Source organism: Anneissia japonica, unplaced genomic scaffold (genome assembly GCF_011630105.1).
Source record: "Anneissia japonica isolate Jap-2015-1 unplaced genomic scaffold, ASM1163010v1 scaffold3945_len365852_cov175, whole genome shotgun sequence".
Classification (NCBI taxonomy): Eukaryota; Metazoa; Echinodermata; class Crinoidea; order Comatulida; family Comatulidae; genus Anneissia; species Anneissia japonica.
Window position 1 is genome coordinate 172942 of NW_022684590.1, and position 12305 is coordinate 185246.

Sequence of the window (12305 nt, forward strand, 5' to 3'; positions counted from 1 at the left end):
AACGGGACGCTTATGAAAACAGAGTGGACATTGAGGGGGCGCTTATGGAAATAGATGAAAATCGAGGGGTTCTTATGGGAAATTATTAAATTTAAGAGGCACTTCTTGCCTGAAAAGGACATTACGAATGGTGGCTTAGGCGGAAAAGATAATCCTCCAGAGAACATGGCTCATGACAAGAATGCGTGAATATTTATATAACAGCAAAATAGCAGATGCAATTAGTGGTGGCGGGTCACAGTTAGCTTGTTGGCCATCGGCCGATTGAGATTAGTAGGATGGCAGGATCATTGTATTTTTTCTTGAAAACTCAGATGAGAAAGTGCTAAAGGTCGGAAAAAGAAAAAAAGGAGTAGGACTAGGCATAGACAAATATGTAAAAAGAGTAAAGTTGGAAATATACTGTCTGTCCAGGGATCAGAGCAAGAGAAATATCCTCATTTAGATATTGACCTAAAGAAGAATGTGTTAAATTTAAACTCTGCAGCTCAAATCATGCCAACAACTACAGTCCCACAGGATTGATTGGATTATTGACTTGCTAAAAATAAAATCTTATGATATTATTGAACGTCGCTTAGTCAAACGGGGTACTTAAAGAAATGTTCACGGGCGGTTATTCGCGCGAGTACGGTAACTCAGCACTTTCCAATGTATTTAGTGCTGTTTGTGTGCAACATCAGCCGTATGTTATAGATAGGCCTAATTTATTTACATGGTGTTCGTAACTTTTGACAACAAAATATTATAATCGATCGGCTTAGTTTATGTTTTTAAATACCTTTTAATTGATTTATTCAAGTTTATCGTTTTAAAAAATACTAATACATACATACCGGTACATTTTATAATTGATATTGCCCTGTTTAAAAAAAAAATGATGTTGCAGGCCGTTAGGAACTTAGTCAAATTTAAAGTATCATTGTTTACTTATCTAACTTATATAGGACTCATACTTAATTTAACAATCAGGTGATGAGGTGAAAATTAGTAATTCATTAAAATGTGTACCTGTCTACTACAGTATTATAGGCCATATAATTCAAGAAGTATTCAAGATTCATAATATAATACAATGCATATAAAATGGAAATCCTTTATTTTGACACACGTTGCAAAGAATTTATTTGACATATATTAAAGTATCCCAGTATCAATTGATCAATTTATTAGGCCTATATGAGGAAAATGATTGAATATACGTTAACTTTCAATAAAAAAAAATGTTAGTTGTTTTGAAAATTTTGTGATTGTTTTTGATGATGAAAATCATCTGGGATTGGAAGGAAGCCTTTAGCTACCAAGCTATTCAACTCCACTTTTAAGAGCTATGAGCCAATCTTGAAAATTTATCAAATATTTTTGTTCTCATTTAATCAATTTAAGCATAATGAGGCGAATCATTGATCATCATAATACAATACAGTACAGTTAGATACAATTCTGACATTCAAAGATTTCGGTCTGCCGCCCTCTTACAGATTGTTTGCTGCCGCCGTGTGGATAAATAATTCATACGACGGCCGTGTATCGTACAATAAGTACCAAGATGTCGTTTCGGGGAGGTTTTGAACTTTTAAGTCATTCTCAAAAGGTTCTTAGACTGTACAAAAAATCATATAGACATTTAGAATCTTGGATAACTGACAGGTAATTGATTTATATTATTATTTTAGTAAATTTCAGCTGTAGGTCTATTAAGTGAGACATAATATACTACCGGCTTTTTGATGGTGCTGTTGATGCGAGAGTTACACCACAAGGATAATGTGTACAGCCCTTTCGGGATCAGAGAGGCCTAGGCTAGGCTAGCCTAGGTTAGACCTTGTACTAGAAACTAGTATTTGTGTGTGTACAAATTGCAATACCAATGTTAGTTGTTCCATTGAGGAAGAACATTTTTCTGTAAAATATATCAGTCTTTTCATAATATTTTAGCTAATTTTTTTCTTAGTTTTTTTCGAAATAAATTGTTTTAATTTTATTGTTTGTAGCCCCTACTACAGTAACTAATAGCTTTATCTAGTTTTAGGCGAATTCATACTCTGAATGATGGCTCACATTGGCAGGCATAGGCTAGGGCCTAAATTATGCACTCTCTATGGCCAAATATACCTTAGTTGGAGTTTAAAGCATTTCTATCTCTGGAAAAAAATGATGCCACCATGATGTGCACGCAATGGATCGTTTTTAATGATAATCACGTCGTCAACGCTCACAGGGAGCAGAATTGCATTCGTCTGCCAAATTTCTTATGGTGCATTGAGTGCCGGCTTTAGGGTTGATTTCTATACTTTTGTTTCATTTGCAAAAAATTGTTCTTTTCATTAAAAGAGCTAAAATAGTTTGTGGCCAGTGGAGCCTGAATTTTCTAAACAAATAACTTAACTCCTTTTCAGGCCAGATTTCCGCTACGAAGCAACAGTCCTGCGTGCAAGATTTGATGAACACAAAAATGAAAAGAATTTACAGAAAGCTCAGGAATTACTAAAAGCAGGAGAGGATGAGTTCTGGGAAAAACAGCATCCGCAACCCTATATATGTAAGCACTGTACCAAGATATGTTTAGATTATAACATTTTCTTCGACAAAAAACTGTTGTATGCCTATATATGGTCATTATATTATTATTATATGGTCCCAGATGCGTTCCGGAAGAAACTGACCAATCAGTGTCACTGAAAGCTGTCAGCGATACCATAGCAATTTTATTTTACTTCTTAGGTTTCGTATTAATTATCATTATGCATTAATTATGTATTATTACTATTAATTATCATTATGCATTAATTTATAAATGTATTAATTATCATTATGCATTTAATACATTTAAGATGTATGCACTACAGTATACAATAAACTAATATATTTTATGCATTGTAAACAGATTACTGTACCTAGGTTTAATATTGCAAAAAGGTTGTTTAATATTGCAACATGCATTTTATTTGAATATTTTAAGAAGCAACAGTAAATTACTTTATGTAAGTCAACATGAAACAGCAGTGGATTTAATTTAATCTTTTATTTCAGTCATTGATTCACCAGGAGGAACAAGGTATGAGAGGAATATCCCACCACCAGATTGGGTAAGAATCACAACAGAATGTAAATTGATATACATTAAAATTATATAGAAAATGCTAAATAATGATTATATTTAGTTTTCTCTAGTGTTTAATTTTACAGTTCCATGTACATAACAATAACAAAATATAATGCCTTTGTTTTTGATTTAATCTTTAAATTGAAGATTAGAAAAACATTTGTTTATATTTAGGTAATTATAATGATATTTAGTTAGCAAGTCAAAATTGAGAAAAGTAGAAAAGCTACTCAAGAAAACATGCAAAGCAGAAGCTGATTTGAATTTTCTCAACAATTTAATTGTCTGTAGTGTTAACTTTTATAATTAATGTTCCTTAAATCTATGTAACACTTTAAAGATAAAGTACAGTATTGCTTTGTATACTTTAGTAAGTTATATTTGAAGATTAGAAGAATGAAATTTGTTTTTAGCCAATTTCTTAATTTTTCGCATTTGTTGGGTGACTATCTTTAAGGTTGGTTCTTCATGGGAAGATCCAGAATTTTTTACAGTAAACGAGGGGGACCAATTTCATTTAGGCCTAATTATACAGTACAGGTCAAAGTACCTAATAATGATGTGGTTTGTTTTTATTATGCCGTTAATAATAATGCCATTTTGTAAAGAGGGCTATTTGTTGACAACTTATTATTGAAATAAGAGAGGAAAAGTAATAATTTCAGTTTTGCCATGAACTCACTGAAAGTTTAAATGTTTTGGATGTCCATTGAAATATTTTAACATTTAGTATATTATACAGTAATATCAAATTTTATCCTGGCAAAAAAACGAAATGAAGTTATTTGAATCATTTAGTATATTGTATGCCATTTTGTAAAACCCTGACCTTGTAAAGTATCTAATGTGCACCTCTAAAAAGCCAACTTTAAATGTACAATAATTGCAAGTTCAGTAATTTGTGCAAGCACTTAACCAAACATCTTAAGTGCTTAGCATCATTAATATAATCATTGAAATCGATAACATTGATAGAGTGCGTGTAACTCCCTCTGTTGGTTGGAGCTAAAGATATTATCTGGTAGTGGAGCCAACAACTCTGACATGGATGGTTGAAACCAAGCCCCAGTCAGGTTCCCGAGAATATAATGTTGATGTAACTTCTTATGTATTTCTCTGCAGGTTCTAAACTGGTGGCATCCGACCGAAAGAGCCATGTACCCCTCATACTTTGCCAAGCGTCAGAAGCGATTAGCAGACGAGAAAGCAAGATGGGAACAGTTAGAAGCGGAAGAAAAGGCTCTTCTAGAAGGAAAGGCTAAAGATTCATAGGATTTAATACAATTACTGTAAATAAATTATTAAATTACATAACATTAACAGCTACAGCTCTCCCTCGTACCTCAAGTTTAAATGCAAATTTACACAAATCCCAGTGAAACTTTATTATTGTACTTTGTTATAAATACCTGTGCACACAATGTTTATCAGAAAATATAGGGTGTAATCTGAGATTTTGTGATTGTCATTGAACATTTGTACCATAATTTTAATTACAATAGTGTAGTTAAATTTCATAATTATTTGTTGCTGTGTAAATAGAGAGGATTTTTCAATCAGCTAGGCTCCGACTAGCAACAAATACTGTATTGCATTCAATTTCACTAGACATGTTCCTACAATAAAATTTTCAAATTCAACTTTGTTATTGTCTGCTATTTTGGGTCACATGAGAGCATGCCATAAGTGTTGGTATAGCAACAGTAGCTTGTTTACATACAATTTGGCGTCATTGAAACTGTGATAATTACCCCGCGTGGGTAGTTATAATTCACCATTTCCCCTAGCTGAATTTTCACGCTAAGGTTTAATAAGCAACTTCCTATCGTATTTATGTGGTCAGGTTTTTTGCAAGGATACCGATCCTTGACAGTTTGTTTACATCACAGGTGGGGTACAATCAGCCCAACAGCAATTTTGGTGCTGCCCACAAAATAAATTAAAACATTCATGTGTGCAGGCCACCTACCATCTTTAGCTTGAAATCCTCTTCCATATTCTAAAAAGTAACATTGAGCGGTATAAAATGTGCAGCAGGGTATCTAGGGGGTTTGCACACCCCTGCTGGAAATGCTTGAAGTAAACAAATAATTACACTCAAGTACTGTAGTTAAAACTCACCTCATATCCCCTTGTTTTGCAAGCTAGTGGCCCTTCACTTAATCATTGAGCCCTCCACACATTCTCTCTCCCCCCCCACCCCACAATCCACGCCACCCCATATTAAGAGTGCTAGATACGCCATTGAAAATGAGTTTTTGTTCTAAACATAAGTTTGCTTGCGGCGCTCGTTGTTTGCCCTCCGTTTTTCAATGCAAGTATTTATATAGTGGACGAAAACTACAGTATGTTGATTGTTACTAGCAGATTTTTTGTTTTCAGTAAAGGATGCAATTAATTAGGCAATTAATGTTTGTTAATGTTAAGCATTCTCATGATGATTCAGACATATTTAATTATTTTAATTTAATAATACATGTATTGATCAACAATAATATTGTAATAATTATAACAAAGATAATTATAACCTTCATTTTTTGTTCAGCACATTCACAAGTCAACATATTAACCTGGGTCGTGTGAACGTTGCCTGATCCTATAATTGTATGCATGTTTGGCCTCAAATCAAATGCATTTAAATTAAATCATTCTCGTAATAATGCCGACAAACTAATGTCTGACAAACAACCATCTCACTAGGAATGCCGCCACGCCAAGTTGCCTGGGACAATTTCCCTATGAGATAAGCATGGCCCCTGTTATCACATGCTACATGAGGTCATCGTACTAAAATTTAACTATTTGTTGATCAAAACAAAGAATCTAAAATCACAAGTTTTACCATTAAAAAAAAAAAAAATCTCTCCCCAACTACAAGTTTTACTCTGTATACTAGATGACGTCTTGGCTCATATCCCCATTAAATCAAATGAGGGGGCCCAGTTGGTGCATATTTTAAACATTTGTTCAAATCATGGTGGCTGATATTTGTGTGACCCCCCCCTACCAAGGACATTGACCCCTCATGAGGGAATCTAAAACTTGTAACCCACTGACAGATTTCCTTAGAACCCACTGGTGGTCATGCATCAATGTGCAAAGAGCTGGAGATTCTCACAGTGTCCTTTTCCACAAAGGACAGCTAAAAAACATTATGGCAGACAGTAAAGCAAACCAAAAGTAAACGCTGTGGTATTATTATATATTTTTAATTTCATATACATATTTTCAGGTGTGTAAGGCTTAATATAACAGTGATCAATTAGCAGATTATTACTGCAGAGAAGTTAGTTGCCGTGTCAGGGGTTATCGCTTCCCTTTTTAGAGAATTATTAAATATTTGTGATTTTCTATAAGCTACATTCTGAAACCCTAGCAGACAATGGATACAGCACCTGTCTTTACGCTTAATTATGATTATAATAGCAAGTAAAAAACAGACAGACCTACATTGGTACATCAGAGACAGTCACCATACATAATCTTAACAATACATTGCAATTAAAACTAAGAGCTTTTCCCTTTGATATAATATTAATAATACACAAAATACATTTTTATCAATTTAGTATACTTGCAAACCAAGGAACTATTGTAGTAGGCCTACTTATTACTGGGAATGACATCACAAGTTTATCACATTGATAACCTTGAATTATAATTTGTTTTAATCAGATCGTAACACATAACTTTCATTCTTACATTCATAGCATTATCAATACTTTATAGTGTAAAATTTATCAGAGGATTTGCATTGTTCTATATGCTATGGACTTCCATCCTAGGTTAACACACATTTCTTCCTACGGAATATCTTCTTAGGGTTTACATCACAAATTTAAAATATATTTATCTGTTCAGACAACAAAATATTTAGATCACATACATAGCAAAAAAGTCTGTCAGTCAGAATTTATTAGATTTGTTTGAAATTTGATTGGAACATTTTGAATCGGTATTTGACAGGTCACGTCAAAAAAATGGCCGGTAATTGACAGGAAATTGTTGATTGGCGCTCAGCTTGACGTAAACATCAGATCCGGCATAATACCAGCCACAAACCCTCCGTTAAAGCATTTTTCAATTAAATAATGTTGAAAGAGTCCCCGAAACCACTTGAGCTGTCAATTCAGCTGGATTGGGTTTACCATCTAGCTAAACTGCTCTACAGTTTATTTGATTATATAGAATCGCAAGAATATCTGTAGTGGTGGACAAAGGAATTTTGGGGCCCAGAATGTAAATTTTACAGATGGAATGCCCAGATCACTTCAACCCCAACCACGTTACAACATTTTATATCCATAGCACTTCTAGATGGCAGCAAATGGCACTCCTCATACTAAAAATTTAAATGTAATTTTTCTCCCAATTTTTTTCTGTAACTTTAAACAATTTAGCAGGGCCTGGATAAATCTGCCATGAAGTGATGTGAGACCAACTAATGATAATATTCATTAAATTTATAAGGAAATTTATCATCTCTTCAAAAAATATCTGCACATTGCTTTGCAGGATGATGATATAATTTAAGCAGATAAATATTAAATTTTTAACTGGGAAACTGGAAACAACTATCGAGAATGTCCCATATTAAGAAAGAACAGATGGATTTGAGATTAAAAAACACAAAATTGATTAATATATATATATATATTTTCATTGGAAAATTAATCATTCTTTTTTTTAATAAAAAAAAAAAAATACTGGAATTATTTAAGACACATATAGGAATGGGAAATACACAGAGTACATAGATGAGAAAAAAGGATTTCTTGATGAATGTTAAAATTTAAATGTCACCCTCTAGAGTACAACTCCTTCATACAATGGTCCATCGTCATGTTGTGTTTCTTGTTGCATTCGAATGTGTTCTAATGTTGTTTGCAGGTGTTTGTTGATCTGTTCTGTCTCCTCGTTCTCCTCTAGGTTTGGTAGGTCTTCTCGAATCTTCTCTATCAATTGATTTAGCAGTTGAACATTAATCTGAAAAAATATGGTTAGATCAATAAATTATCTTTCTGTACTAACTTTTGGTGGTATTTTTGATTGATGATGTACAAAGTCCTCTTTCACTCCTGTAGTCACAAAATTGTCCACCATCTTGAATTGCACATCTTATTCAAAAAACATATACTAGTAAACCCAATTAATCTAAAATGATTTGCCATATCATTTCAGGTTTATTATATTTTCCTATAAAGGATTTAGATTATGCAGAAAATAATATCACAAAAAAAACAAAAAAAAACCCAAGAATGTTTCATTTGGAAATACAGTTATACTAGGATAATAAATACAGATTTTAAAAATGTAATAAATCTTGGGCTATATGTATTAAATCATTATTTTTCCAAATAAATTAACATCAGTCAAAATTAGAAATGCTCCTTTTACACTGCATAGTAAAAGCATACTTTCTCCATGGTGTGATTTTTCTCAGAGAATTAATAAGTAGAAGTTTTAAACCAATCAGATTTACCAAAATTTAGTTATCGTGGTAACAAACAAATGAACGACAATTACAACCAGAGGCTGATTTGGGGTGGAGGGTGGTGACCTGACCCCGGGCTCCCCTTTTGAAATGTCAAAATAAAAAAAAAAAAAAAAATTGATCGCCCAAAAGACCTCAGAGGTTATTTTCGGTCATCTAGAAATCAGAAATTTCGTGATGGGCATGCCCCCTAGGGTATTGCTATCTCGATCCCCCCACTTCCACCACCCCCTCCCTTTTGGACATCTCTGGATCCGACCCTGACAACAACATGAAGAACAACACGGTAAAAACAATAGCCTCCCTGGAACTTCACTAATGAAATTATTTAAATCTTGCAAAACTATAAAGAGGTAGCTTGATACATCAGTTTGACTAACCTGTTCGCATCCTTTTTCATAGAAGTATATATAACGATTGAGTATCTCTACAAATAGCTGTACTTGTACAGTGTTGTCCATACACTGGTTGGCAATACGCAATGACTTCTTGAGGCACTCTGCAACACGCTTACCATCTTGAAGCTATCAGGGAACAAATGTAAACGATGCACGTAAAATGATCCGATAGGATAGAAACATTAGAAATGTGGCTTCTGTGTACATGTCAAAAATTCTCATGGTCAGTGACGGCCAAGTGTCTTCAACACGATGACAGCTAGTGGAACAAGTACCGTACTTATTTGAATAAACGCCCCGCCTTGAATAAACTCTCCCTCGAACAAACGTCCCCTCCAGAGCCTCATTTAAAATAAATGCCATTCCAATAATGTTGCACTATAGTAGAATTACATTTTTCTAACATGATTAGGATCAATAAGTCTTTATGATCACGCAATAATATATTTTGACAGTAAGTATGCGTTGTGGTTACACATTTACAGTGAAATTAGGGGCATTTATTTGAGTATGTACGTATCCATTTTACACCCAAAAAAAAAGAAAAAAAAAAAAAGAAAAAATAAATGCCTCCCTTGAAAAACGCCCTTAAGAAAGCATAAAAATCAGTACAAGGTCATATTAAACCTAAAAATTATGTTGTAAAAATAAACATCCTGTCTCACCTCAGCTCCATCATTTTCCGTTGTTCTTCCGGACCAGAATAAATGTGAGCAGATACCGACTCCACGGCACTGGTCAGGCTTCTTGAGTAGTTTTGAAGCGGCGAGGGCACAGTTCGTCCTGAGAGGTGAGTGGTTCTCTTGTCCAAAACAGCTCATCCGTTCAAAGGTTGAAATGATTAGTGTAATTGCAGCAAGCTGTGCCTTTGAGTCGCTTATCTCATCTTCATACAGTGAAAAAGCCTACAAAACAGCAAGTGAAATGTTTACAAAAGTCAATCATCAAGACCTTAGTTACCGTATATCATGAAGTAATCGTATAACCTGTGTTTATAAAAGTCAATGGAGATTAAATTGTATAAATTGTATTTAAATTGATATTATAAATTATATGTGTAAAATATTGTAATTGTTATTGAATGTGAACTTTTATGTATATTTAACAATATCAAACCTTCTATGACCAAATATGTGATTTTTCCATACATGGGCATGCTGATATCATGCCACAAACATATATCAGGCTTGTGATCCCAAAACTTGCTAAGTGTTAACAGAGTAATTAGCATACGAATGTGGCAGTATTGTCTACTTTAGTACAGAGAAGTTAATACTTTTACTCATAATTTTGGCAATTGTAAGTTGATTCCAGTAAATGACCCATCATTTTAAAGCTTATAATGTAACAGGTATTTGCCACATTTTTGACAGAATATTAACCTAGAATTGAGAAATTATAAGATTGTAAACATTTTAACCACTGACCACAACTATATACACCAAATCCAAAACTACAAACCTGTGACATGAACTCATACGCAACGCCTTCATGATTTTCAAAGCCTATTTCGCCTGCCGTGAGGGCTCCCTGTAGGAATAGTCGCAGAGGGAGCTCTGCCAGTTCGGCTTTTATTAGAGCACTGATTGTTTGATGGCAGAAGACAAAGATCTTCTGGCATTTCTTCTCCCATTTGTCATCCTGAAAAAGAAGGGGAAAGAAGCTCATCATTTCTCCGGGAAGACTGCTTTTACAATCTGGAAGTGCCATTTCCTGGGCATCTAGTTCATATTCTTAAAATATAAATATAATAAATAGAGCCGTGTTAGTCTTATAGCGTATAAAGTAAAAAAACACTAATAGCACTTTACAGATAAACCTACACCAAACTTAGTCTTAAATTTGAAGTAAGCATCTTCACAAAACTCTGAGAGAATAATATTCTTTCATCATGAGAAAATCAAGAGTTCAGTACTAATTAAAAAACTGAAACTGTGATGGCTACAACTGATACACCTTTTCAATAGAACGCAGAGATTACTCACCTCCTCTGCAAGTTCTTTGTAGTTTACTGCAAGTCTAAAGCTGGAGAAAACAAGTGGCGGCAATGTGAACTTGATACGTTGGTTACCACCACTACCAAAATGCTTCCGCGCTGCATTCAAAATCTGCAGGCGAAAAAGGATGAAAATGTGTTAAGTATTTTTACCAAAAAAAATAATTGGTTTCCAATTTATCATTCATTGCTTAGTATAATAGGACCTTTACAGAGTGTCAATCAAACTTAACAACTGACCAATCAGAACAGACCTTGGGATATGTGCGTGTCCCACAAATGCAGATGTTTGCCTATGTTTTAACACTATTGTTTTGTGGGGCCTTAGCAACAATATCCAAGGGGCGGGGCTTAGCCGAAAGGCTCATTTACCAATGAGAAACATGAAGCAAAAGCTCCCTTTTAGAAGAAATGGTCCAAAAAGCTGTCATTTAGCTGTCTCATAATTTACAGTACTTTACTGGGCTCAGTCCTAGCTTTGCTTTCTTGTGTAATATATGGACTGGACCAGCTAAGGGAGAATAACGCAGCATGAAGTCTGCTTCTGCACGTACCAGGTACTGCTGGTCCGGATTGTCAGCATTGAGTAAATTGATAAACCTTCCCATCATGCCTTGCTCCTCAGCAAAATCTTCTGGGTCATCCTGAATAATAAATAAATAAAAAAAAAAAAAAATTCATAAAGCAATAAATCCCTTTAATTTCATTTTTAACAAGTAGGTATATAATGAGTATCTGCCAGAAGTTGGTTTATGCAGATCCAAATGCCTAGGAATGGGACTATTCTGCATAGAGCAGATAACATTAAACACTGTGTATTCAGTCATCAAGGCACAAATACACTGTCCTTATGCATGGAGGTATAAAACTACAGCCAAAAAAACCTTTTGCTTATCTTTAAGTTATTTTGAATAAGGGTGGATAAGGCCTTTTATTCCCCTTAACAATTTGCTTCCCACAAACACAGCCATATAATTCTGGGGACACATGTATATTATTATGATTAATAAGAAAGGTTTGCAAATATGTAAGATTTTTCTGGGTGTTTTTGCTTTGTGAATGAGTACAGGACATTTTTTTACCTAGAATTGTAAATAACGAGTTTAATTCCATGTTGGTTCTTGCCCTGTTCAATGTAAAGTGTATTAAAGTATAAAAGAAAATAAATTAATTTCTGACCGGTTCCTCTGGTTGATCCTCTTGATCCTTAACCAGAGTGGACACCAATCCCAGAATGCCGTCAACTGCTTCCTGGTTCACCACCATGGTGTTGTGATCCAGTGCGTTGTTTATGATGTACATGCTGATGGC

At 34.2% G+C, this 12305-nt stretch overlaps 2 protein-coding genes across 2 annotated transcripts in view; one reads left to right on the plus strand and one right to left on the minus strand.

Annotated features, from left to right (window-relative positions):
* The first annotated feature begins 1520 nt into the window (after positions 1-1520).
* On the plus strand, positions 1521-4746 carry LOC117107256 (NADH dehydrogenase [ubiquinone] 1 beta subcomplex subunit 9-like). The gene is made up of 4 exons (XM_033248884.1): positions 1521-1650; positions 2400-2542; positions 3034-3089; positions 4229-4746. The coding sequence occupies exons 1-4, from the start codon at positions 1550-1552 to the stop codon at positions 4376-4378; spliced, it is 450 nt and encodes a 149-aa protein (XP_033104775.1). The 5' UTR covers positions 1521-1549; the 3' UTR covers positions 4379-4746.
* A 1550-nt stretch (positions 4747-6296) lies between these two features.
* The window catches only part of LOC117107231 (vacuolar protein sorting-associated protein 35-like), a 17886-nt gene continuing 11877 nt past the window's right edge, over positions 6297-12305 (minus strand). The window contains exons 16-17 of the mRNA XM_033248857.1: positions 8981-9124; positions 6297-8092 (exon numbers count right to left, since the gene is read on the minus strand). Coding sequence (XP_033104748.1) covers positions 7913-8092; positions 8981-9124 — 324 coding nt within the window. The 3' untranslated portion in view covers positions 6297-7912. The remainder of the gene's footprint in view (positions 8093-8980; positions 9125-12305) is intronic.

What these genes read in the sequence shown, in the direction of transcription:
- LOC117107256 (XM_033248884.1), top strand. Translation starts at nt 1,550, where the DNA reads ATGTCGTTTCGGGGAGGTTTTGAACTTTTAAGTCATTCTCAAAAGGTT. An exon ending in GCATCCGCAACCCTATATAT is followed by an intron (nt 2,543 to 3,033) that starts GTAAGCACTGTA and finishes CTTTTATTTCAG; the next exon opens with TCATTGATTCACCAGGAGGA. An exon ending in ATATCCCACCACCAGATTGG is followed by an intron (nt 3,090 to 4,228) that starts GTAAGAATCACA and finishes ATTTCTCTGCAG; the next exon opens with GTTCTAAACTGGTGGCATCC.